Source organism: Chanodichthys erythropterus, chromosome 10, assembly GCF_024489055.1.
Source record: "Chanodichthys erythropterus isolate Z2021 chromosome 10, ASM2448905v1, whole genome shotgun sequence".
In the NCBI taxonomy this organism is placed as follows: Eukaryota; Metazoa; Chordata; class Actinopteri; order Cypriniformes; family Xenocyprididae; genus Chanodichthys; species Chanodichthys erythropterus.
Window position 1 is genome coordinate 20,028,095 of NC_090230.1, and position 27,573 is coordinate 20,055,667.

Genomic DNA, 27,573 nt, shown 5'->3' on the forward strand with positions numbered 1-27,573 from the left:
TATATATATATATATATATATATATATATATATATATATATATATATATATATAATACATTAAAAAAGTATATATAAAAAATATATATGTATTCCACCATTTCACAATTAATATATATTTTTTTAAATATTTGGTAAAAAAAAACAAGTTAAATTATTTCATATATCCATATATTAAAATTAATTATATCATGTTAATTGTTTTAACAATATTTTTTTGTTAAATTTTATTATTTAATTTTATTTCTTTCTAGCATGTCTGATTTGTCTTCTTCCCCCTCAGAGAGCCCTACCATGACATCCGCTTCAATCTCATGGCGGTTGTTCCAGATCGCAGGATAAAATACGAGTCCAGGCTTGACGTCCTGAAGAGGAACAGGCAGATCATTCTGGAAGGGCTCCAGCAGGTTAGAGAGAAAAAAGTGAGTACAAACTCTTCTTTGTTTTAATAAAATCTCATTTTTTGAGAATCAAGCTTTCTGTGAATGATATCTCTGTGTATGGTACAGTCGGGGTCAGTTGTAAAAGCCTTTGTACGCCACTGTACGTGCTACAGGTCATTCGGATAACCCAACAAGAATCAGGTCAGGATCGTAAGCAACAAGACTCCTCCTCTTCAGAAGACACGCCCCCTGCTGTTAAAAAGGAGGAAGGGCAAGACACACCAATACCTTTGGGTGCAGAGCAGGCCACACCCACAGGTACCCCACACAATTTGATTTGAATATAATTTAGTTTGAATGTTTCAAATGTATTTAAACATAGAACCTTTTGATTTAAGATCTACTCTTGCTAGGAATGACATCAGTGGGAGAATTTTTGCCTCAAAACTATTGATATGACAAGTTTCCAATGTGGTCTGTGTGAACAAGAAAATGTCATTTCAGAAACTCAAGAAGGTGCTGTCACTCTACCAAGTCCCGCTGGAAAAGTCAGACCCATGGCTAAACCTGCCACCGTGCCAACAGCAGGCGCTCCGCCACCAGCTCCTCTACCTGTTCCCAGCCCCAACCCCATCGTCCAGCGCCTGCCAGCATTCCTGGACAACCACAACTACGCCAAGTCCCCCATGCAGGTAAGATCAGGTTAAGTTGCAGAATATCTGGAATAGTTGGCATGACATGTGCTTTCATTCAGTATGCCGGTGGATTGACAGGAAGAAGAGGATCTCGCTGCGGGTGTGGGACGCTCACGCTTACCTGGCCCCCCTCAGCCCCCTTATTCTGATGACGAGGATGACTATGATGATGAAGAAGAAGAGTGCAGCACTACAGATGCCACAAGCAGGTATGAGATTTTTGAGAAAGTGTTACATTTCTAAATGTTCTTGTAGTGGTAACAAACCTCCAGTACTCAAGAGGGCGATAGAGTTCCTCAAAATGTCTGTACCATTTTGGCTATACCAAAAACATACCGAACCACCATTTTTGTGTAGTTACACCTCATGACATTCATTGCTTGTGTGTGTGAATAGCAGGGTCCGAAGAAAGGTGGGTCTACGCGCACGTACCATGGGACGCAGTGGAGTGGCCGGGGTTGCGGCAATGGAGGGTCAGTTAGCACTCAGCGTTTTAGCTGAGAAACTCAAGAAGGAGGTCCAGAGGAAGGACGCCATGGCCACAACAGGATCCACACCTCTGAATGTACGTACCGAGGGTCGCACGGGCGGGATCAGCATCACCTCGGCCTGCCAGCCTTCACCCACACCCAGTAACGAAAGCACAGACACGGCCTCAGAGATCGGCAGTGCGTTCAACTCACCGCTGCGCTCACCCGCACGGTCGCAAGCAGCTACGCGTCCCTCCAGCCCCGTGGCGGCACACTTGAGCCGCGTGCTGTTCGGAGAAGAGGAGGGGCTTCTCCGGTTGGATGCCCGACACAATCGAGCCGTCCGAGACTTGGGGGCACTAGTGAGCTCCACACTTCTGCAACTGCAAGAAGATGGCGTCTTGTTTGCCCTGCCACCTATAGGTAACAATGAGATTTATGCATTTTAAAATCGATCTTATTGCACACGATTCATCAATTTTTCACGTACTGAAGTTGTTCGGCTAATTTTGATCTCATTTGACAGAAATTATGGAGGGGTTGAAGAAATCCGGTAGTGTGGAGAAGAAAGAGAAGGAAGAGGCGACCTGTCCAGGAGGAGAGGAGGAGGTCAAGGAGGGACCATCGGTGGAGATGAAACAGGAGGATGTCAAAGAGTCAGTGGACGTCAAATCTGACAAGGAGAACCTGCCGTCCATTGACACCACCACTGAGACCAGCACCAAACCTCCTGGAGAGAAATACACTCCTAAAGTGAGACGGCAACCGTTTTCTTCCTGCAGTCTCTTAATTTTCTCGTTTGTCATGTTTGCTATGGGTTTGTTATGCAGTGGTACATGAACTTGAGGTTTTCTGTTATACAGGAGATGCTGGCCTTGTTGAAGTACGTGGAAGCAGACATCACCAACTACGAAGTGTGTCTGAAAGAAGAAGTGGAGAAAAGGAAAAAGTACAAGGCAAGTGTCTGATATCCTCTTTTAGCCATCCAGTAAACAAAGAAATATGATTGCCAGAGAGCTTATAGTGATGGTATTTGTCCTCAGATCGATGACCAGAGGAGGACTCATAACTACGACGAGTTCATCTGCACCTTCATATCAATGCTGGCACAAGAAGGTAAAAATCGAGTCATGAAATAGCAGCATTAATGTTCTGTAATACGTTGTCTTTAGTGTTCAGTGAAAGTAAATAATTTGCCTGGAAATGATTCTTTTAATCAAATGTCCCTTTGGTGATTTCTAGGCATGTTAGCGAGTCTGGTGGAGCAGAACATCTCTGTGCGTCGCCGACAAGGCGTAAGCATCGGCCGGCTCCACAAACAACGCAAACCCGACCGGCGGAAACGCTCACGGCCGTACAAAGCCAAGCGCCAATAAAGTACAGAATGGCAGCAAGTCGACGACTCAATCTTTCCGAAACATTTTCCAGACACATTTCTAAAGACAAACAACAATAACAAACACCTCATTGACAGTGTTAGTGATGATATCAATTCAAATATTGTTTTTTAACCTCATTATAAACTGGCCACAACCATAATACACCACCACTTCCAAAGCAAACTCGTGATGCTCAGAATATGTTTAGAGATACTGAAACATTTGTCATGTTGCCATATGGAATCCTTACTTAGTACTGTACCAAGCTAATCATAAAACCCAACAATCATTGCAGCAACAACTGTTAGTGTCATTATTAGGGTAATATTTTGAGATTGAGTATCGGGGCTGGAGTGATTCAGGCTTTAAAATCCAAAGATTCCAAGGAATCTAATCCCCAGACATCCCAAATATCCAGTCAAAGTGCTACCAAAGATAACAGCGCTCCAGATTCACCCAAACAGTGCTGGGTATGTCTATTGTTACCAAATGGACCAATCGCAAATCTGGGTGGGATTCTAGAGCTGTGTTAACCGCCGTTCTGGGATCAAATATTCGATATTCAGTAATTGTGTTGATAAAAATAGACAAAAAGGATCCAATATTGGCACTGTCACTTTGGGATATTTTAAGATTGTAAACTTGAGTTGGTTTGTGAATGTGTATTGGTTCATTTAATAGAAATCATCACTGTAAGAGTAAAAGAAATTGTTTTGATTATATATAAATGTTCTTTGCAAATTTCTTTTTGTTGGTAAGCAGTAGACCAGTGGGTTTTGTAACAGATATGTTCTGTTTGTTTGTACATATGTATTTGTGTTATTTTATGTCTAAACAAGACTGTCAGATCCAGACATTAAAATAAATGTTTTGAATTACACTGGTGGTCTTGGTTTTAGTTTGAGAATTAAGTCTCTTGCACGGAAATAACTTTACAGGTCTAGTCAACAGAGGGGGAACACCTGAAAGCTGGTTGTCTTTCTCATAACGCAAAGGTGAAAGCAGCTATGCCTTCCAGCGTCCCGATTCTACTCATGCTCGTGTGTTTATTCACGACTGTAGTCGGTAAGTATTTGAGGAAACTTGTTTTTTTTTTAGTAAGTCGATGTTTTTTGATGAATACGAGTATAGTTTTGATGATGTCATGTTCGATTGGAAGTATAATACGATGCTGTGCACGTCTTTAAGATTTATTTTATTAATTATCTTACTAGTCCCCTCATTTACGTTTTTCAAGAGCCACTTTTGGTTTATTTGTCTTTTTTCCAACACTATTTTCGCGGGTTTTACACGCCGGCAGCAGCACGTGTCTTTCACGCGTCGGTGCACTTGTTGAAATTATGTCAGTAAAAACATGTTTTTCTCTCGTTATAAACACTTAAAATGGATCACAATGTTAATGTTGCTTAACCCATTTGTGCCCAGATTATTCTAAATGGTTTCATGCATATAGTTGTGTTAATAGTGTCCCATGTTCTGCATTTATTTTCCCCAGGTTTCTATTTCTTTTTCTTAAAAATCCGGTGGGCAAATATGTTGTAAGCACCCTTTCATTGTCAAATATGAATAGGAGGAAAAAATTTGGCATTTAACTCAAAATATCTGCTTTCAACAGATCAATTTCTATATATTTTAAATTATAGATTTTTCTTTTATTCCCAGAATCATTAAGAAAGATAATGTTCCATGAAGATATTTTGTAAATTTCCTACCATAAATATATCAAATATATATTTTTGTGACTGGAAATGCATTGCTAAGGACTTAATTTGGACAACTATAAAGGCGATTTTTTTTTTTTTTTGCACCTTCAGATTCCAGATTTTCAAATAGTTGTATCTTGGCCAAATACAGTCCTATCCTAACAATTCATACAACAACAACAACAAAAAAAAAAAACATTGACCCTTATGACTGGTTTTGTGGTCCAGGGTCACATATAATAAATAAAAAAATAAGTGTATGCAGACAATTTCTTTCAAAAGACATTGGGAATAGGACGTTATGTCATATGTGTCCTCCCTGCTTCCCTTTTCTCTCTTGGGTAGAGTTTTAGTGGTTTGCATGAAATTTCTTGAAGCACTCAACATGCAAGGCCACACCGCATTTCTCACATGCAAAGGAAGTGTGTCCGTCACGCATAACCTGATTTTGCTGAGTTCAGCATGTTCCTGGGTCAACATTTTTGTTGATCCTGGAACAACATTCAAATCAACCAATCAGATTTGAGGGTCAAGTTTACAGATTGTCAAGTTTAGGCTTAAAATCATGAATTGGTGCTTCTACATCAGTGTTATTCATCTATCATTTCCCTCTGATTTTTGGGATGACTTATGGATAGGGTTAGGTTTAGGTGAAGGAATAGGGTTAAGTCTAAATTTTCAGACTGGAATGTTGTTCCAGGATCAACAAAATATGTTGACCCAGGAACGCATCTAACTCAGCAATATCAGGATGTGTGTCCATCACTATCAAATTAAGCTGTACAGCAGAGATGTCAGTTAAAGGGTTAAGTTATGCTCTAGGTAGGATATTGTGAAAGAAAAAAAGCACTAAACAAGACCAATAACCTTTATTTATTAACCTATTAACACAGTATACCCCATTTCCCCATGATATATGTACTTACAAGTCATTTGAAATGGGTTAAACTGTAATCTGATCAGTAATGCATTACTCCAGACAAGTAAATATTGTGTTGAAGAACTTACTTTTGTTGTCTTTCTCGTTAAATACAATAACCAAATACCAAAATCTGCTTCAAACAAGTGATAAACAACATATTTTCACAATTATTTTGCCTTTTCAAAATGGTTTACATTTCTTCTGTTGTTTTGTTTAGGCCGTGATGAGGATTGTAACAATTACGGGGGTTCATATGAATTGTGTAAGTCTTGGGAGTTCTGCTGTGGGACCTGTGGTCAGGCGTACTGCTGCTCCGATCCACAAAAAAGATTGAATGGACGACTTGACTGTTTGTTGTGAGGAATTGCTTTTTTCTTTTATAAAATAAGTCAGAACTAATTACTGCACATTTCTCCCTCAACAGCTGTTTATTATGATAATTTTGACCTCTCTATATTAATTTGTTAGAACATGAACAGAACTGTTCAGATTGTAAATATTAGAAATCTAAAAGAGCATTCTAAATATGTACTGGAAATTCCAAAGTGAACCTGTAGCGAATTAGCCTTCTGGTTATTTATATATAAATGTTCTTTTATTGTACAAGCAAGTAATTGAACATAAAAGAGTGCCAACAACAATACGCTCTGGACACAGTTGGCTTTTTCAGTGAGATTTAGAGAGCTTTTAGAACAGGAACTCAAAGAGGAAATACCTTCTTGCCATCATTTCCCGTTCTGTTACAAGCAAACCCAAGACGACAAAAGATTTGTCGAGTGAACAGGATGAATACAGTTATAACCGAATCTCTTGTTTACACACTAATGGATGGCCGAATGTTTCTAATTTTTATCCCATAATCTGTCCAAAAGACAAGGCATGAAGGAATTGGGTAAACCTCCTCGAAGAGAAACTGTGACTGTTGAACTCATTGGTCCCATACTAGTCGTCTTATTTGTGACCTCCATCATTGTGCTCATCACCTGCTGGGTCTGTCCCTCCTGCTTTCTCCATAAAAGGTTCAGAAGTCCTAGACGTAAGTGTTAACATATGTACGTGGAAAGAGCCGAATGCTTTTAGAACGTCATTCCAACGTTGTTCCACTTTTGATTCTTCATGCAGCTGTGACTTCAACAACTACAGTCGTGACGACACAATTCCTTCCGCAGCCGGACGTTCAGGGCAGTCGGTACCTTCCTTACCAGCCTTTGCCAAATAACCCACCTTATGAAGGCCAACCCATGCCAATCGGAGCTTTTAAGGGACAACCATATCAGGAGACTGGTAATATGTGCATCAAGATGACCAAGGTTATTTAAGCAAGATGGCGAACAATGAAAATGATTGCTTTCTTTGTTTTCCAGCAGGTCCAGCGTATCCTGTTCCCTTCAGCCAGGCTCCAAATGATGGTGGTCAGGCCATGTTCCCTATACAACCAGCTCAACCACTACTGCCCACAGACTACACCTCACCTCAACCTGCGTATAACCCCACTTATGTGGATTAGTATAAGTTTGGCTACAGCAGTTCAGTCAGTCAAGACCGATTACTAAACCACAACCACTGGGTTAGGGATTTCCACGCTGCTCTGCGCTTGTAAATTGTGCAGCTACTGCGGGCACTAACAATGGTGTTCACAATACAAGTTTATTGCTGTCACATTAATGCTCTTTTTGCACTTAGTTTCTCTCTATTGTAAGATGATAATTTGCTGAAGTGGATTAACTATCCATTGTCCCATAATTTCTGACCCTATTAGTATAGATATTTTGAGATTGTAAACTTTTGTGAATGTGTATTGGTTCATTTTATGGCAAAAATGAACAGAGTCAAGTTGACTAGTCCAGAGTTTTGCGCCTAGGTTACATAATCTTTCAGAATTGCCTTAAAGATTGTTTTTGTTTGTATGTAATAGAGCAGTGGGTTTTGTCTCAGACATGTTCTGTCTTTTGATTTGTATTTGTGTTTTTTTCTAATTTTTCATTAAACAAAACATTCAAGTGAATATGTTTCACATTACACTGGTGGTCTTTGGTTTCTTCTTAAATTCTCCTGCATGGGAGGAGTATGAACAGGCACTTATCTGGATTGTTTATGTTACACCAGAAAGAAAAACATAACTGGGTTTAATTGGTTCTTCAGTCTCTGGAAATGCACCTTCCCCACGAAACGTGCAGTTAAAGAGGAGCTGCAATATGTCAGTTTTACTGATCCTTTTTGCGGTTTTATTCACCGGTACAGCAGGTAAGTGTCTAGATCAATCATAGAAAAACTGTAAAAGTACTGCTACTTTTCTGCCAGGACATTATCCGTTTATGTGGACATTTCTTTTAACCCTACATCTCAACACAATTCAATGTGAATGTCTCACATTTTGGATTTATTTCGCTAATTATACCCAATATTTCTTAAATATTGTGTGCAACAGCTTCATAAAAACGTAATAGGGTAAAGTTTGAATTAAACACGGTAGGCTATACATTTCCAAACTTTAACACTTCGGTCCAAACATGTTAGAGATGTCCGATACCTGAATCAATCTTGAGTCAGATCTTTTCAATGAATCACAAAATTGGTCTAAAATGATTTGTTCATCAATCCTAATGATGCAGCTATATCGTTAGGCCTCATTAATATTAGGCCTATATATTGTTTGCAAGAGTGATTTTGCTTTCTTGGCTTCTGTTCACATAAAATAATGAATTGTTGCATAAAACACTGAGTAATTTATGCAAACACAGTTTAGCATTGAAACTATGCTAATCTGTAGAAACTATTGAAGAATCAACTGGTTAAACAGTAGAGCGTGAATATCAGTTTGTTTTGTTTTTTTAAATTGTAATAGACATTAAAGCTACAATATGTACATTTTTCACCGCCTATTCAAAACAAAAGCGTAGCTCGATAACGGCATCGTTTGAGCGCAGATGCTTGGGAGATGTCGTCTTTACCTCACAGCCAGTGGAAAAGAATCGGGATGAGACTCGGGCAGAAATCATATTCATGGATGAGATTATAAACGTTTCTGTAGTGTGAAGCAGAGCAGGGCGAGTGATGTTGGAGCTGAACGAGGCCACTGGAGTGATTGTTAATGAGAGACAAACGCAACACAGGCCTCGCGAGTAGTAGAGCTTTTATTATGCCGCTTCCGCTTTTCTGGTCAAGAGTATGAGGTAACATAGCACTGTTTATCATATAGAGACATTTGACTGTTGAAAATGATGTTATAAGTTACTCTGTGCGTTCGCTTGGTGTCTGCTGTGAGTTGCACACTGCATAACTGATATTGGAATATCATAAATAAATGCTGGATGGCTTTTGGTGATACATGGACATATTGTATGATGGAGAAAATGCTATTAGCTACTTGACAAAATAGTGTTTTTCTCTGAGGCATGGTAAAAGTACTTTCGGAAAATCAAGAAAACTAGATTTAAACAATAAGACTAAACGTGTTGAGCTACATATATAACAATAATTAGTTTTCTGTCTATAAATGTAACCAAACAGTTGTTCCCTTTTCTAATAAAACATGTAATATATTAAAGCGTCTTTAGTGTTTCTAAGGTTTCTACAAAATAAAACTGGAAACCGAGGGTAACGCGGATATGACGCAATTGACAGGCAACTCCCAGACACGTCCCATAAAATCGCAATTTTCTCACAATATAGTTGTAAACATTTGGGATATTGTAAGTACTTGACTGAACAAAATATTTATTACTGGACTAGTGGTTTTTGGATATTTTACTGCAAAATTTTTACATATTTTGCCTTTAAATGTGATCTAAACATGTTTCTTAACCATTTACTCTGGACTACAATGAACTCCAAAGTTTAAATGTGCTATAAACAGGTGATTAATAACACAGATGAAATACTTTTCCTTTTCAAACACTGTTCCTTTGTTTTGTTATATTTTAGCCCTTGAGGATTGCATGTCCTACAATGACAGCAGAGGTGATCTTGTGTTGTGCAGTTTGGGGACTCCCCAGCTTACACACCAGTTCTGCTGTGGGACGTGTGACGAAATATACTGCTGTGATGATCCGCAGCAGAAATTAACCAAGGATGCACAAAATGACTGTCTTTTGTAAGAAAATACATAATTTTCTTTATTTATTTAATTAAAACTAAGGACAAACCTTACTAAGTACCCAGTTAACAAAAAACTTTTTTTCTTGGTTCTTGGTGCATTTTAGGGAAAAAATTACTTTTGAATGTTCTCTGAATCATGTGAAAAAAAATAGTAAGTAACAATTTTTTAAAGAAACATTAAGACTAAGGGTACGTTTGCATGACAACAATGTACTAAAAACTGAAATGTTTTTCCTTTGCATTTTTATGTGATGACACTATTGGCAAAATGATCCCTGTTCACACGGATCAGCGAAAACCATTAAAAACGCTGCATTATGCTGCCAGGCCAGTAGTTGGCGATGTCGCCTTGCTTGGTACTTAAACACTGAATCAGGGGCCCGTTCTTCGTATGTGGATTACTTAGCAGGATTTCATCGTAGACTATTTGACCTGATGCAGGATTGTTCGGTTCTTCGAAGCTCAGAAGTTCGAAGTTGCTGTCATAGCAACAGATCCGTAAGCTCATGAGCAGTTTATGTCATGTAAACAGGATTAGATGGCATCTTTTTAAGTGGAGGTGATGCTTAAAGTCTATCTCAGCCACTGCTACTTTCTCACAAGAGTACCCCATTGAACCAGGGACAATAATAATGATTTAAAAATAAATTTGCAATTAATATTATCATAATATATTCCAAGAATAAAAAAAAAAATCTCATTAAATCACTCACTTAACAATTGTATTAACAATATGAATGCAATGCATCCACAATCAATTTGCATGCAACACGAGACACAAAACACATGAAGTTCAAAATGCAAAGCACAATCCCACAAGCAAGATAACAAATGATCCTACAGTCAAGGAAAATCATTAGTTAGCCAATTAGACCAAAAAAAAACTTACATATCAATTCAGTAAATACACAGTAGTGAAAAACCAAATGATTGAAGGGTTCAAAGCAGGTGTTTGACGTAGAACCTGGATCAATAATAAAGGCATTATTTTGTATTTCCAAACAAAAAGTATTCTCATCGCTTCATAACATTAAAGTTGAACCACTGCAGTCACATGGACTATTTTTTTTTAACAATGTTTTTACTACTTTTCGGGACCTTGAATGTGGTAATTTCGTTGCTTTCTACTGAGGATAAAAAAAAAACCTCTTGGATTTGATCAAAAATGTCTTAATTTGTGTTCCAAACATGAACGAAATGAGGATGAGTAATGAATGACAGAAATTTCATTTTTGGGTGAACTAACCCTTTAAATCAGAACCTTTAAAGCAGAACTAAGTAACTTTTTTTACCTTCATAAATAGGTTTCTAAGTCCTTAAGATGGTTAATTGACTTGTAGTGGTGTGTTTGAAGCGAGCACTAACTTCCTCTGGCACGTCTACGCCAGAAAAGCACTTGCAAGTTGAGCTGCGCCGACCTGAAACAATCTCGCCTCATGTTCACATTCACGCGAGAGTGACAAAATGCTTTACGGTAATTCAAAACCAATGTATATATTATGACTTTATAAGACAATTTCGAAAATTACCCACCTCCATCGAGATTTCTTGTACTGTATTTGCAAAACTACTGCGCTGGTGAGAGTTGTAGTCGCTGTAGTCCAGAGATGCGCTTGGAGTATTTATGACAGTGTGATTCATTGTAGGAACCTGTAGGGGGAGCTTCGCAAATCTTACTGAGTTCCGCTTTAAAATGATTAGTATATCTGGCATCTGTCATATCATCTCAGATGTATTAAGCAAGGTACGAAGAACGGACCCCAGTTGTTCAAAAGCTGAAACACTCAATGTCTGATATTTGTTTTCCCTAATCTGTCCAAAGCAAAACCTTAAAATTTTCAAGTGATTCTACCCTTCAAATGGTGGACCATAGAGCTTTTTATGTAGTGCCCATAGTGATGTTCCTGATCGCCATCATTTTGTTCATGTTCTGCTACTGCCTCGGAGAAAGACTTCATCCGCGTAAGTTTCAATAGGCTACGTGTGTACAAAGAGCTGGATTTTGATTTTATTTATTATAAATGTTGTTTTACCTTGTGATTCTTTAAACAGATGTGATGTCAACAACTACAGTCACGACACAATACCATCCACAGGGGAGTCAGTACTCCACTTACCAATCTGTGCCTAATAACCCACAGCCAGCTTATGGAGGGCAACCCATGCCGGTTGGACCACCTCAGGGACCACCACCCACATATCAGGAGGCTGGTACGATAGGCAAACATGCCTTACAGCTTTACATCAGGGGTGTCCAATCCTGCTCCTGGAGGGCCACTGTCCTGCAGAGTTTAGGTCCAACTCCCTCAACACACCTGCAAGATTCTGGTATGCAGTGAGACCTTGATTATCTGGTTCAGGTGTGTTTAACTGGGGGTGGAACTAAACTCTGCAGGACAGTGGCCCTCCAGGAGGAGGACTGGACACCCCTGCTTTACATAATTAGTAAAATAAATGCAGGCTCTGAGCTGTATTTTATTTTATTTTAATTTAAAGACGAAATCTATCCAATCTGTCTAAAAACTATACTCCATCTCCAACCTGCAACAAGTCAAGTCACCTTTATTCAAAGCAGATTTACAGTGATAACAGGAAAATAACAATCAATGATGCAAACAGATTTCAATTCTGCTGTAAAGCTGCTCTAAAAAACAATAGTTTCATTATTCAGTTGAAGTAATTTCAGTGTTGATTCAGTTCATCAATCATGAAATGAGTTCAACTCAGCTAAGCAGCTCTACAGAAGACAATAGTGTCATAATTTACTTTAAAGGGCAGTTTACACAACACTTTTTCAACTAAAACGGAGAACTTTTTAATGCATTTTGGCCTTTCATTTACATGACAACAGCGTTTTGGGGGTACGTGATGTCATGCACATGTGTATTACATGTTCAGTTTATACACCAAGCATGCCACACGAGTTGTGAAAAGTGAAGCGTCTTGATTGCCCCCAGGTGGCTGGATGCAGTATAAGTCATAACCTCGTCCTCTCTATGTAATGTAATGGGACGTGAGACAAACTAAACAGTCAAATTACACTCCAAAATATTTTTTTCCAAAGATGGTTTCTGTCATTTTAGGCCATTTTTATAATGCTGATGTTAGTTAAAGTGTTCGTTTTTTAAATAAGTTTGTTTTTAGTTAGTTATTTGATTCTATAAAAATGTTTTTTTTACGTCATGATTGATGGCTGAGGTTGACACACACCGACATAATGAGTTTTTCAACAGTATTAACAGAATCTGTGGGAGTGTGGGCGGGACCTTGATATCGCGGCTCCATTTCGCGCTCACTACTGTGCAGACTCAGGCTCTGAGGCCCTGTCCCAAATGGCACACTTCTATGCACTTTCGGTTTTGTGGACTTACAATGGCTGCCGAGGGCGCGTGTCTGTTAAGTCCACAAGGCCGTAGGGTGTCCCATTTGTCAATTTTAGGCTTCAAGTGAGCTCGCAAGCGCCCTCTTTGTGGCCCTCAAAAGTGCGCCCTCGATGCGCACTTTTGGTGAGCCACACTGGTGCGAGCTCTGCGGCAGACTTCTTCCCGACAGTCAAAGCGACGTTACATCACGAAAGTGCGAGTTCGTAGGAAGGCAGTGAGTGTGTAGGGTGCCATTTGGGACAGGGCCTGAGTTCACTATTTGCAGACTCAAGATTCAAGATGTCAGCGCCATATTTGCACACTGGCAGCTTCACTTAATACATTGGAAGAGAATGAAGGTGCGTCATCCAATTTAGTCTATGCTATAGACCTTATTTAGCCCCGCCCCTTTTCAGCACCATACTCGTTATGTTCTGTCTTTCGCTTTGTATTTCCACAGCATGAAAGTAAGACCTTACCGATTTATGAATGAGCCGCTCGTTTCAAATTTGAAATTCTATAGATAGCTGCGTGCTTGTTTCTCCGGCGCACAAGGTCTATAGGCGTGTAATGTTTCTTTACAAAGTGACATCGCCAACTACTGGCCTGGCATTAACAATACAGCGTTTTAGTCATTGTATAGTCATAGTCAAATGTAAAGCAAAACCTTTTCCGTTTTTAGTACATCATTGTCGTGTACACATACCCTTAGTCAGTTCAGTGTTGATTCAGTTCAGTTCAGTAACAATGTCGATGTTGCAGAATTCGTCAATTATGAAACAAAGTCAAAACGGCTATAAAGCAGAAAACAGTGAAAACAACATCCAGCTCAACTCAGTTCAAGTTTGTTCTAATCCAATAGTGTCAGTGCAGTCAAATCAGTAAATGCATCAAATGAGCTATGACAATTTGAGCAGAAGACATGTGGGAGCAAAAAAAACCCCACCTAAAATATTTTTTTTTCTGTTTTGTGAAACGCCCACAAAGTTGTCTGGGCATGCCAAGAATAAACTATTGTGTAATTGTGTGTGAGTTTTTTGAGAAATGTGATGTGGCAATGGTTGGCCAGGAGAATGGAGGAGAACGCCAACAACTGAAAACAAGAAATGTTACATTTGATAAATAAATAGATAAAATAGAGTAATCCTATCATTAATTATGATTATTTTATTATGATAACAATAAAAAAAGTTAGGCATATTTGCTGTCTTTCTTTTTCCAGCAGGTCCAGGGTATCCTGTTCCCTTCAGCCAGGCTGCATATAGTGATCAGGACATACAACCAGCTCATCCACCGCTGCCCGCAGACTACACCTCACCTCCACCTGCGTACAACCCCGCTTACATAGAATTACCATAGACCGGTTACTAAATCAAATCTGGCTATCAACACTTTTCCATACTTTTCTGCCTTTGTGAATTGTGCAACTTCCACAGAACTTTCTTCCAGTAACATTAAGTTCTTTCAAAGAGATCAACTATTTTATAATGTTTTCAAAACATTAAAAATATGTATATATCGTTAATGGAACATTTTCTTTGTGAAGTTCGATGCTCATCTGTGTTTTGCTTGTTTGTTTTTAAATTTTATACTTGTTACTTTTGAAGTATGTTTCCAAAATGATAAAATGGAAATTGCTTTAGCATTCGCAGAGATTTTTAAAACATTTAAAAGCAGATCAAAGAACATTCAAAAGTCAGTTCAAAACGCTGAAAGCTGAACACTCTGAAAGTTCAAAGAACATTCAAAAACATCTTTTTAATAGCTTATCAGGAACATATGCTAATTAGCAGAACATTCTTAGAACATATTTTTGTTAGCTGTTTTTTTATTTTCTCCAGTCACAACACACTGTTTGTTTGTTTAACCAAAGTGCAAACACTGTTTTGACACGTATCATTTTATGGCCTTTTGTTTAATGGTCAATAAATTGCACATCTTAAACTAAACTGATTTATGTTCAGAAGTTAATATAACATCTCCACGTGTGGGAAAACTATCTTTTGCAAAATGATCTACAATCAAACAAATCAACCACCAGTCACTGAATCGACATAAGGCGCTCCAAATTACACTTTATTAGTTCGAATCTCTTTTCATATATATATGAAAAGATAATATATTATTATATATCTTGTGTGTGAACAACAGCAACAACAAAAAAGATTCATAAGCCTGACTGTATTGGCTTATTTTCAGATTTACACATTCAGCTAAGTTTTACAAGTTTTTTCTAGTTTCGCTTTCGTTTCACCCAAATGTTAGCTTGCAGTAGGTGATCAAGAACAGGAAAAAAGTCCAGTCGGTTCCTTATACGCCTACCTGCCTAATTAATATTCACGAATCTTCAGCGTGGTTTAGTAATGCTGTAGGCATCATCATCATCAGAAGAAGAAGGTAGTGAGGTATTGAAAAGGAAGTGCAGTGCGATGGCCTCCACCGTCGCGGTTCTCGTGCTTCTGTCTGCGTGTTTATTCACGGTCACAGTCGGTAAGTTAGTCGGCCTGTTAAAAAAAAACTAAAGAACCACCATTAGACTTGTTTTGGGGCGGTTTACCGATTGATAAATAATTTACACAGCACTTATAATTTTACTTTAAAACTCAGTTTTTCTGATTCTTTAGAATATATCGGTTGTTTATAAAATGTGTCGCACTGTTCTTTTAGGTTTTGGCGATGACTGTCACGGCTACTTCACCAGCAGTAGGGAGTACGTGTCCTCGAGAAGCTGCGGTTATCTGCACTGCTGTGGGTCCTGCGATGTCAGATACTGCTGCCCCCTTGTATCTTTGAAGTTAACCGATTATGACCAAAACATGTGTGCCATGTAAGAATTTTTAAGTAATTTATTTCTTAATATATGTCTTTTACACCCAAAAGTCGTTTTACACATCCTCATGTCGTTCCAAACTCGTATAATTTTTATATTGGGTTCAGATGTTGCATTAATTTCTCCCTCAATCTGTAACTCTTAATAACTACTGACCCTTCTGCAGACTGTAAAAAAAAAAAAAACCCATAGTGATTACTACTGCGATGTGTAGCAGGCTAGTTAATATCTGTTTTTAAAATCTTAATCTAATTGTTGAGGTTAAAATGTCAATCCTGAAACCCTGTTATCAAATTTATTTTTGTACTGTTTTTGAGATTTGTGTTGCTTGAGATTTGCCTGTTCCTCTATCGCTCCTCCCACCATTTCCTACAGAGAGATTGTGGTCGTTTTTACTAAACTGCAGTTTGCAAAATGCATGCCCCAGATTGACGCGTTACAATTTTTACATCCACTTTGTGTAGTTCAAGGTGGGTCAGTGCTTTGCTTGATATTTAAAGAATAAAGAATGAATAGTTCAAGTTTTGGGTTGTGAAATCTGTATTTTCACATTAAGTGATTTAATGTGAAATCAATTTCTAGACATATGAGGCAAGAGAGTAGGAGCATGATGCAACATCAACCGTTTTTGTTTTCTCTCGAGGGTATTAACATGGCGTCATAGGCAAGACGGAAGGACCAAACAAATATATATATAAAAAAAGTCTATAGAGTGTTAGTGGCTGTGTTTGCAATTAAGGCCCTTGGGTTGAATCTTGATTTGCTAATGTAGATTTTTAATACAAGCTCAATGCAACACACCATGTGTTTTCATTATATGGAAGAGGGCAGCTTTTATGTTTTGAGAATAACTCCTTTTGTGTTCCACAATATAAAGGTCATTCACATTTCAAGCAACATCAGAGTGAATTGACAGATGCTTTTTATTTACTACCGAATGACCTGATGTCTTGGGACATGCGTATGAGGAAAACATAAATTTTTTAAATAGTTAAAAGAGAGTTAATTACTTTGCTTCATGACCATGTGATCCTTTGCCTTTGGTGTCTGAATGATGTCACATGGTATTGACCGCATGACTTGATCCAAAATGATCCCTTTATATTGGTTACTCCAAATGACATTGATGAAATTCATTTTTACGGACATTCTTTCTCATAACAAAGCAACGACTTCTACACATAATTGTAATATCATTTTGCACTATGTTGATATATTATGTTATAAAATCATGCCAGAATAAAAAAATATAAACCTTTATGACATTTTAAGATTTTTTAATCACAAATGAAATGGGTGTATTGGCCTTCAGACGGTTAAACCAAATGAGCTTTTGAAACTTCAAAATCTTTAAAATACCTTTATATGTAGCAAAATATAATTAAAACCTTTTGGATTCAATAAAACAGATCTAGCTGTACTACCTTACATACTTTGGATGTCATATCTTTGTTTTTTTAAATTATTATTATTAAGGCTTTTGGACAAAAAAATGACCCCACGTTACTGACCCAAATAAGATATTATAGATGAAATATACTAGAACATGATAAAGAGTGTTTAATTCTTGTTGCTTTATATTTTTTCATAATCTGTCCAACAGCAAAAACGGTGGTATTGGCGTCATTGTTTCATCAATAGTGGGGCTTGTGATCCTCATCATTATGTTCATCGTCTGCTGCTGCTGCCCGTGCTGCTGTATCTATAAAATGTGCAGAAAACCCAGACGTAAGTGTTTTAGTGTCAACAGAACGTTACAATGTTACATTATTAAGGCTGGTAGTAAAATGATAAAAAAAAAAAATTTCTTTTCCCCCCACAGCTGTGGTAGGAACGCATGTAACGACAGTCATGAATACTCAATGCATTCAGCAGCCTGTCATGCAGGGAGCTCAGTATCCAGCATACCAGCCTGTGCCGACTCAACCGGGCTACGGTGGTCAGCCTATGCAGACGGGACCATATCAGGGACAGCCATACGCACCAGGACCCCCACCCCCATATCACACAGTTGGTAAGAAGACTTAGTATTGGAGCAGGAGTGCAAAACTAATTTCCTGTAGTTCCAGTTTAGTTCAAGCGCTGCTTCAACTGTAGTTTTCAAATAAGCCTGAAGGACATCAGGTGCATTTAAGGTGCATTCAGGCTGTGGCCCTCCAGGAACTGAGTTTACACCCCTGTACTAGAGATTGCATACACTAGTTTGGGTATTCTCCTATGTGAATGATCATTTCTTCCTCTTTACTACTAGTTACAGCATGAACTAAACATGAATGAACATCAGAATGTATGTTAAAAGATACAGAACAACTTACCGAAATCCGTATCATGTCTCATGTAATCACTCAGTCAGTGTTTCAGTAGCAGAAAGACATCAATAAAACACCTTATGTCACAAACTTAACTTGTTGACTTGTCGGAGCACTTTGCTAAATATATGAACCATATAACATATTCATTATATATATATTAGCTGAGAGTCATGCAATATTCTAGTGATAACAGTGTATCACTCTGCTTGAAGCGGTATTAATTACATTAATACGCCATTAGATGGCGGCAAAATTTACGAGTGAATGAGTCAGTTGCATAGACTGTAAAAAAATATGGACGTAGCGTCCGTGACGTCACCCATAGAGTTCTGAACAGCAGTTTTGAAGCGAAAATGAGGACGCGGCCATCTTAGCTGCGCGTCACCGCACGTCACTCCCGGATAACTGAAAATGGGCAAAGAGGCGGGGAGGTGGTTTGAGCTGATGTGATTGGTTGCTGAAACCACGCCCGCCTAGCTCGACGTGACCACGTTAGAAAGCAAAGGAGCTATCTATCTAGATACTATCTAAATTATTAATAAAGATAAGTTTTAACATCAGAAAGTTATAAAGGTTTACTGTCAATTTACGGTATTTTTTTAAGATATAGATGCTCCAACACCAGTAATTTGTGTTGGGTGCGCAAATAACAGCATGGAACATCAAATGAGACTTCATACCTTTATAATAGAGATCGCGAGATGAATCCAATCTGTGGCACTTGGGTAAAATATAAATGTCCATTGCAAAACAAAAAAAAAAACATTTCACATTTATTCTGAATGATCTGCTCTCTGTCATCGTTCTTCAAGAAAGGATGCAATCTGAGCAGCGATCGTATCTAACAAACAAATGTGTCCAAAGTATATTTTTTTCAAAATAGTGCAGCAGTTTTAGTTATAATATCCAAGCAGTGCTGTCAGAGTTGTATATCCTCCTGGTTTTGTCATTGTAGTAACGTTAAATCTCGCAATCAAAACTTTCAACCAATGCCACGATCCAACAACATGTGTTCTGTCTCTTCCGCATGCATGCACATCTACACAGACACACATCAGTCTCGAATATTATGCAGCAAGCCATATTTTATAATTGTATAAAATAATCGAGAAAAAAAGCACAAAAACGGCTGAGATGCCAAATTCAGCGGCAGCTGAGGTAAAGTGACGGCTCACAGACAGCAGCGCAATCTACCTGTCACTCAAGTGACCACGCCCTTAATTATGCAGAACTTTAAGGCTTAATATAATTTAAACGGATAAGTTATAAAAAAATTCACCCCCCTCAGAGTTGTCATGAAGGGCAAAAATAGCAGTATAGACCAAAACCACAATTTGTACCAACTTGTAAACATGTTTTTTTCTGCTATAAACTTGGCCAATTTAACATGGGACTCTATGAGATTCTGCTCTCTTTTGGAGCCTGTCCCTAGCGGCCAGTCGATGAATCGCAGTTTAAGTTACTTCCGTATTGGCTTCACGAGAGAAAGGGGGAGGTTGCCGCTTGGTCAGTTGCAAGAGACTTTTAAATTGAAAGGGAATTTAGTAAACAAAGGACAGTTTTAGCGCTGTTATGGAAAATATCTTTAACTGTAAAAAGGACAAATACAAAGATCGCTTTCCTCAGCGGATATTAAAACGGATTTTTATAATGGATATAATATTATGGACATCGACCTGAAGAATGAATGTTATATCAGACAGTGCTTGCTCAGGCGATCTCTCTCTCTCCCTCAATAATACTGTACATAATACAATGACTTTCAATGGAGGGACTCAACATTCCTATGTTACTAGTTCTGAAGTGATGCTTTAGAATTAATAACGGAGCGTTGGTCAAACTCATCATGAGATTTGAATTTGTAGCGGAAGGAAGTAGTGCTGCACAAAACAGGTTTTTAAAGACTGTTTTTATTTATTTACACACTTATGCTGTCGAACTGTTGTATAAACGCAATAGCACACTCGTAGACGTGCGATATGGCTGAATATCTGCACGCTGTGATTACCTACTGTACGACCGAAACACAGCCGTGCTGATATTCAGCCATATCGCATATTGTTCTTCAGTAATGAATATTTGAATAAATCTGTCAAGTTTTTACCACAGCCACAATTTAAATAAAAAAAAAATAAAAAAAAATAAAACGAATTGGAGTAGAAACATAGTTATGTAATTATAAAGTTAGTATTATAATTTTATTATTAGTAAAAACTTCCTTGTGTGTAATTTAAGTGTTTGTATACAAATCAGCTAATATTAACCTTCTATATACTAATGTAATACCAGCTGACTCCCTGAATTGTTTACAGCATTAGTTTAATTATAGTTTACAGAAAATTTGCCATGTACTGAGCCTGATATTAATCCAAATTAATTGATATCGAATCAAATTGATAATTGAATCGCAAGCTTGTGAATTGAATCTGTCAGATAATAAAGTTGACACTATTTTTTGTGTTTTTTTAAAAGAGTAACATAAAGCACGAATACTCAAGTAACTATTGTTTTGACAAGTAACTGACAAGTTACCTAGTACTGGGCAGAGTGAGACCATATACTGATATTTTCCTTGGAAATTATTAATTTGTGTCTTTTCCCATTCCCAGCGAGCCCTGGATATCCCAGCAGTCAGGCTGCATATGCCGGAAGTCAGGCCATGTACCCCACGCAGCCACCTGCGCAGCCCGGTGCCGCTCATCTGCCCTCAGAGGAATTCAGTCAGCCGGCCTATAACCCCGCCTACATGCAGCCACCGAAGACTTGTTACTAAACCACAAGTGTCACATCAGTCATTGTTGGATTGTGGAAGTTGACGCAGTTTCACACATTGTACAAAACACATTGTGTTATTGTCAGTTATTTCTGTTTTATTTTCAGTCTGTCCTTTCAGTTTAGTTTTCATTCTGTGACACTTTAAAAGTAAAGTTGTAGATAAAACAAAGATTGGTGGAATAAGTTTTAAAAGAAAATAGTGTTTCAGTCTATATCATTTTCAAAATTTCATGTTTAATTCAGTTATTTGCCATTTCTTTGTGATTAATTGTGAAATTTTTACTAGAGTTTTTACGAATGAAAATGTTTTCTACACATATTCAGTGTTTTCTACTTTCAGTATTAATTTTTCTAGTATTAGTATACTAATATTGAACTGTATAATATCTTTGATAGAATTTGATATACTAAAAAGACTGAAATCTACTTGGTAACACTTTACAATAAGCTTCATTAGTTATAACTACATGAATTAATAATGAACTGCACTTCTACAGCATTTATTCATCTTTGTTAATGTTGATTTCAGCATTTACTAAGACATTATTAAAATCAACTATGAACAGCTGTATTTTTTATTAACTCACGTTAGCAAAGATGAACAAATACAGTAACAAATATATTACTCATGGTTAGTTCATGTTAGTTAATACATTAACTAATGTTTAACTAATGAACCTTATTGTAAAGTGTTACCTAAAACTTTATAAAACTAACAGTTTTAGTTTGTGCAATTTTGCTTTTGTATTAGTTTCCGTTAACAGCACAACGCTCACAGAAACATAAATGTCATTCTCTTTAAAGAAAGTGTCAACAAGTTTTCCATTTTGAGTTCTTTCCTTTGAGGGTCTAAAGTCGCGTCTGAACAACAATGACTGATGCAGTTTAAAAGTGGGCCTGTGCTGTCAGGGTAAGAAAAGGGTTACATTTTATTAAAACAACCTTTAAAAGCATTAGCAAACCACATGTTTTTTGTACAGTCATTCACAGTTCTTTTTCTGATTATATTGTTACATTTTTTTTTTTTTTTTTAAGATTTTGTAAATGTTTAACTTACTGCTGTTTTATATTTAATGTCTATGTGTGCGAAATCTGAAAAGCTTGATGTTAGTATATTTTTTAATGTCTCTTAAAAAAAGGGAAAAAAGGGAAGTTAAAGGAGGTCCTAGGACATCAAAAAAACTTCAAACTCAACAAAGTCAACAACTAACAGCAAACCTGCTGGAGAAAAATACACCTAAAGGTTTTAGACTGTTTTTTATGTTACAGCACTTGAATGTTTATGGGACCCCCTACTGGTGAAATAAAAAATAAATAAGAAAGAAATCTAGTGCTTGTATTATTTATAATTTATCTAATTGTAATGAGTATTTTATATATTTAACTCTGTTTATTTTTACATTATTAATTTACTGTGGTATTGACATAGCCTACTCCAGTGTAGTCCAAAACAGTAGACACAAACATCAACCTCCTTGCATCCACTAGATGTTACTGTGAGGAAAACTAGTTAGATCGTGGAGAAGTATATGGAGACATAAAGCGTTTTTTTTTACCTTATGCTCCAACTCAATCAAAGTTAAGGTTGACTCATGTTCATTGAAAAATTAGAAAAGATGTATTCTTTTTCCCCACTTAAAGGTGCAGTGTGTAAATTTTAGCGGCATCTAGTGGTGAGGTTGCGAATTGCAGCTTCTCAGCTACAGTGGCAAACTCAGGACAAAGGCCCTGTCCCAAATGGCACACTTTATGTGCACTTTTGGTCTTGTGGACTTACAATGGCTGCTGCATGCGCGTGTAGCACAAGACCGTAGGATGTCCCATTCATCATTTAAGCTTAAAGAAGGGTGCTCGTGAGTAGTGATCGACCGATATTGATTTTTTATAACCGATACCGATTATTTGCATGTACCTGATAACCGATATGCAGAACCGATGTTTATTTACAGTTATACTTCTGTTTTTGACAATTATTACAACACAAATGAGCTGAACAAACCATTTTATTTATAACAATCACTCCCTCCTTGCATACAAAAAAAAAAAAAAAAAAAAATTCATGCAGTGGCCGTGCTTGAGGCTTCCTGATCATCAACCCATTCAGGTGCTGAACGAACTTTTTTTTCCGAGACTATATGAAGTTAAACAGCACTTGTCAGTTGGCATTTTATGATCTAAATTTAATCTAACGTTAAATCATGAAATGCCAACTGACAAAGTGCAGTTTGACTATAACTTAGGCTAATCAACCGCGATCGCGCATGTAGATAATAAAGAATTAATTTCCACAAAGCGGTAGGCTATATTTATATGTGTATTAGCGAATAACTATGTAGTAAATGATAATATAATCTAGGGTGTTTAAACAAGATAATCTTGTCAAAAGTTTCATTCAGTGGCCGTGCTTAAGCCTCCTGATCATCCGTCAGTTGCTAAGCAATATGAACAAACTTTTTCTTCTAGACTAATGGTGAGCAAATACAACAGATAGAGAATTAAATTCAGCGCTTTTATTTTCAACATGCACTCATTCATGTCTGTTTTATTTAATTCATGTTAAGTTACGTCTTTATTGGGCAGGACATGACGAATTACACTACGTGACTCAATGAGTTCGTCTCAATTGTTAAGAAACAAGCTGCATAAATTAACTCAGGAATTTATGTCTCAGATCTCATTTGTGCATGTCTGTTATGTTAAATAAAGTTGATTAATTAAAGCAAACCAAGTAGAACATATACTTTACCTTTGCACTGAGTTGTTGACTGATCTCCTCAGACGCCCGGGCTGCAATGGCGGAAATCTCAAAACGGCCACAAGATGGCGCCGTAAATAGGCGAATCCGATATTACAAAACCGATACCCGATTATGGAAAAATGCTTAAATATCGGGAAAATATCGGTAAACAGATACATCGGTCGAGCACTACTCGTGAGCACCCCCCTTTGCGGCTGCTATGTGCACTTGTGCTGAGCCTGCAAGGCCGTTAGCTACTCAGAGGACTTTATCCGGCAGTCAAAGCGACATTATGTCGTGAAAGTGCAGACCGTGAGGGTTTAGGGTGCCATTTGGGACAGGGCCAAAGATGTCGTCATCTGTCTGAGACAGCAGAGAGCTCTAGTCAAGCAAACGTGCTCTGTAGAGCAGTTTGTCCATTTAGGGCTACTGTAGAAACATGCCATCAGTGGTGTAGTCCTAATAAAATAAGTGGGGTGCTATTACCAAAAACAGTATAAAATTCACTAGTCACATTTGTTTCATTAAAAAATAAATACAGTGCATTCTAAAATTGGTTGACATTTTCCATATTATATATTTTTTTACTGCATTACTGTTACGGTAGCTGGTGTAAAGACGAGGCAAATACGGATCTCCACATTAACAATGGGTCTTTTTAATAAACACCGCAAGGAAACACCAAACATACTCAATATAACATTTAAGACAGACAAGGAGTGAAGGGAGTGAGTCCATTATATAGGAGGTGATGATGATAAGGAACAGGTGCAAGTGATCCGTGATGATGAGGAGATGACGAGGGAAGTGAGTGCAGATGAGGAGACAAGAGGATCATGGGAAATGGAGTTCTGGAGACGAGGGAACTGTGACAATTACAGTATGACTATTATTTATACATGTTGCTTTGGAATTATATTAATTGTGAAAAGTGATACATCTGAAATAAATCTTCCATTTTATTCCAGTGGGTGGTAAAAAAAAACGATTATATGGTGCGCATAAGTGGTACGCAGGTGCGCATGCGCGGTAAAAATAAACGACACGCACCAGAAAACATCGAGGCAAGCGCTTTTGAGTATCAACATTTTTGAGGACCGGTTCACAGGGACACGTTTACTTACTGGAGTAGCATTTTTCTCCATCTTTGGTAAGATAGCAATCACGATGATAAGTATGTTCTTTAGTTATTAGGTGTGCAACGGATCGCAGTTAATCCGTAATCCGTCCGGATAAAAGTCCGCGGTTCGGCACGCATGTGATTCGCGGATTAACTGCTAAATTTAACCAAATTTTAAATTTTATCATTTGGACATGTTTTGTCTCGCCAATTAACACATTGAAACGGTTTTAAAAGCGGAAGAAGAAGCGAATATATCGGGACTCGCACTGCCTCACCCAAAACGCGCGCACGCAGAGAGAGAGAGAGAGAGAGAGAGAGAGAGAGCGCGCGCGAATTCCTCTTTACTTGCACTTGAATTAAAATTATGTCAAAACACCTGTTTTACACCTGTACACTGTATACCTGTAGCCTACACAGTATTATTTCGGTTATGTCATAAGTGAAGAAACCGGATGTATCAGTTATTCGGTCTGTACTTTCCTTCTTAAAGTGACATCTGCCTAATATTTTTGCTGTTGTCTGTGTCATTAAAGGTGCCATCGAATTGGAAATTAAATTTACCTCGGCATAGTTGAATAACAAGAGTTCAGTACATGGAAATGACATACAGTGTGTCTCAAACTCCATTGTTTCCTCCTTCTTATATAATCTCATTTGTGTAAAAGACCTATGAAAAACAAGCGAATCTCAACATAACACCAACTGTTACGTAACAGTCAGGGTGTATGCCCCCAATATTTGCATATGCCAGCCCATGTTCAAGGCATTAGACAAGGGCAGCCAGTATTAACGTCTGGATCTGTGCACAGCTGAATCATCAGACTAGGTAAGCAAGCAAGAACAATAGCGAAAAATGGCAGATGGAGCAATAATAACTGACATGATCCATGATATCATGATATTTTTAGTGATATTTGTAAATTGTCTTTCTAAATGTTTAGTTAGCATGTTGCTAATGTACTTTTAAATGTGGTTAAAGTTACCATCGTTTATTACTGTATTCACGGAGCAAGAGCCGTCGCTATTTTCATTATTAAACACTTGCAGTCTGTATAATGCATAAACACAACTTCATTCTTTATAAATCTCTCCAACAGTGTAGCATTAGCCGTTAGCCAAGAAGCACAGCCCCAAATTCATTCAGAATCAATGTAAACATCAAAATAAACACTGTACTTACGCGATTAGACATGCTGCATGACGAACACTTTGTAAAGATCCATTTTGAGGGTTATATTAGCTGTGTGAACTTTGTTTACGCAATGATAGAGTCGAGAGCTCGGGAGGGGGCGGAGAGCGCGAGCCATTAAAGGGGCCGCAGCCTGAATGCGCAACCTGAGTGCATTTCTAATTATGCCTCAAAATAGGCAGTTAAGAAAAATAATTAAAACAAATCTATGGGGTATTTTGAGCTGCAACTTCACAGATGCATTCAGGGGACACCTTAGACACCTTATATTACATCTTGTAAAAAAAACGTTCGATGGCACCTTTAATCTTTAGGGCTGCACAATTAATCGGACAATTAGAAAAATAACATTGAAATCGTGCTTGAACGATTTGGTTTAGTGTGATTATGAAATTGCAAAGACTGCGATTATTTTTTGTATGCAGGGCTTGTCAATGAATGCCTCCAAATGCTAATCCATCTGAAAGCACTGCGAGTTTGAGTTGCTCATATTGTGCATTTGAAAAAGCAACATGCGTCAGACATCTTTGAAAATGATGTCATTTATTACTCACCCTCATGTCGTTCCACACCCCTAAAACCTTTGTTTATCTTCGGAAGACAAATTAAGATATTTTTGATTAAATCTGATGGCTCAGTGAGGCCTGAATCGCCAGTAATGGTACTTCCTCTCTCAAGATCCATAAAGGTACTAAAAACATTTTTAAATCAGTTCATTTGCGTACATTGGTTCTACCTTAATATTATAAAGCGATAAGAATATTTTCTGTGCGCCAAAAAAACAAAATAATGACATTTTAACAAAATCTAGTGATGGCCGATTTCAGAACACTGTTTCATGAAGCTTCGGAGCTTTACAAATCAAATCTGTGATTCGGGGCGCCAAAGTCACGTGATTTCAGCAGTTTTTGTGGTTTGATACGCGATCCGAATCACTAATTCGACTCAAAAGATTCATAATGCTCATAAGCAGTCTTTTGAATCAGCACACAGGTGAACGCAGAGTCAACACACAGACACAAACGAACCGTATTAGAAATACAGGACTGAATGTAATTATTAAATATCCATTAAACAAGTGATATAATAATGTATCATCACTGCTTAGCTAAATGGAAAATTCAGCATTTAAAGCATGCCATAATGTAGTGCTGTGCGATATGGCCAAAAAATCATATTACAATCTTAAAACAAAATAATGCTTTTTAAAGCAGAATTTAAATTCACTAAACAAAAAATGAAAATAAAGAAAAACAAAAGCACAGACTAATAATTAGGTTATTTTGATTACCCTACAACTGTCACTTTACAGTTACTGCTATCATAAAAATACATTTAGTTTTAGGTTTGAAAAATGTATATTTTAGTCAGAATTATTGCGCTCCTATTCAGTTTAGCTCCGTCTGTTTGGCGCGCATGCGGACGGCGGTTCTTGTTCACAGAAGTTTAGGCCCGTCCACACAAAATAGAAACATTTTCTTGACTTTCTAACATTTACAGATGGAGAATATGCCTGTGAAACGTAAGTTATCCACTGAGGAATCGATTAAACTGATTTATGTTTAAAAGTTAATATAACATCACAACGTGTCCTTG

At 37.6% G+C, this 27,573-nt stretch overlaps 3 protein-coding genes across 5 annotated transcripts in view; all 3 read left to right on the top strand.

The window, feature by feature from the left end:
• Positions 1–3,786, top strand: part of bap1 (BRCA1 associated deubiquitinase 1) — a 12,947-nt gene extending 9,161 nt beyond the window's left edge. The window contains exons 9-17 of one of the 3 annotated variants that reach the window (XM_067396440.1): positions 283–421; positions 556–700; positions 887–1,074; positions 1,156–1,286; positions 1,474–1,970; positions 2,074–2,300; positions 2,411–2,503; positions 2,591–2,663; positions 2,790–3,784. In XM_067396440.1, the coding sequence (XP_067252541.1) occupies positions 283–421; positions 556–700; positions 887–1,074; positions 1,156–1,286; positions 1,474–1,970; positions 2,074–2,300; positions 2,411–2,503; positions 2,591–2,663; positions 2,790–2,923 (1,627 nt within the window). In that variant the 3' untranslated portion in view covers positions 2,924–3,784. Of the gene's footprint in view, positions 1–282; positions 422–555; positions 701–886; positions 1,075–1,155; positions 1,287–1,473; positions 1,971–2,073; positions 2,301–2,410; positions 2,504–2,590; positions 2,664–2,789 lie in introns of all 3 variants that reach the window. The other 2 variants (XM_067396438.1, XM_067396437.1) reach the window with 2 other exon arrangements.
• Positions 3,787–3,885: 99 nt separating this feature from the next.
• LOC137027858 (protein shisa-5-like) lies at positions 3,886–7,465 on the top strand. The gene is made up of 5 exons (XM_067396441.1): positions 3,886–3,991; positions 5,769–5,907; positions 6,424–6,587; positions 6,674–6,835; positions 6,916–7,465. Exons 1-5 carry the CDS (start codon positions 3,934–3,936, stop codon positions 7,056–7,058), a joined length of 666 nt encoding a protein of 221 aa, XP_067252542.1. The 5' UTR covers positions 3,886–3,933; the 3' UTR covers positions 7,059–7,465.
• A 7,774-nt stretch (positions 7,466–15,239) lies between these two features.
• On the top strand, positions 15,240–22,248 carry LOC137029235 (protein shisa-5-like). Its single transcript, XM_067398798.1, has 5 exons — positions 15,240–15,501; positions 15,679–15,838; positions 17,445–17,569; positions 17,664–17,855; positions 20,763–22,248. The coding sequence occupies exons 1-5, from the start codon at positions 15,441–15,443 to the stop codon at positions 20,924–20,926; spliced, it is 702 nt and encodes a 233-aa protein (XP_067254899.1). The 5' UTR covers positions 15,240–15,440; the 3' UTR covers positions 20,927–22,248.
• Positions 22,249–27,573: the final 5,325 nt, after the last annotated feature.

What these genes read in the sequence shown, in the direction of transcription:
- LOC137027858 (XM_067396441.1), top strand. Translation starts at nt 3,934, where the DNA reads ATGCCTTCCAGCGTCCCGATTCTACTCATGCTCGTGTGTTTATTCACG. An exon ending in TTTATTCACGACTGTAGTCG is followed by an intron (nt 3,992 to 5,768) that starts GTAAGTATTTGA and finishes TGTTTTGTTTAG; the next exon opens with GCCGTGATGAGGATTGTAAC. An exon ending in AAGGTTCAGAAGTCCTAGAC is followed by an intron (nt 6,588 to 6,673) that starts GTAAGTGTTAAC and finishes TTCTTCATGCAG; the next exon opens with CTGTGACTTCAACAACTACA.
- LOC137029235 (XM_067398798.1), top strand. Translation starts at nt 15,441, where the DNA reads ATGGCCTCCACCGTCGCGGTTCTCGTGCTTCTGTCTGCGTGTTTATTC. An exon ending in TTTATTCACGGTCACAGTCG is followed by an intron (nt 15,502 to 15,678) that starts GTAAGTTAGTCG and finishes CTGTTCTTTTAG; the next exon opens with GTTTTGGCGATGACTGTCAC. An exon ending in ACCCCCATATCACACAGTTG is followed by an intron (nt 17,856 to 20,762) that starts GTAAGAAGACTT and finishes TCCCATTCCCAG; the next exon opens with CGAGCCCTGGATATCCCAGC.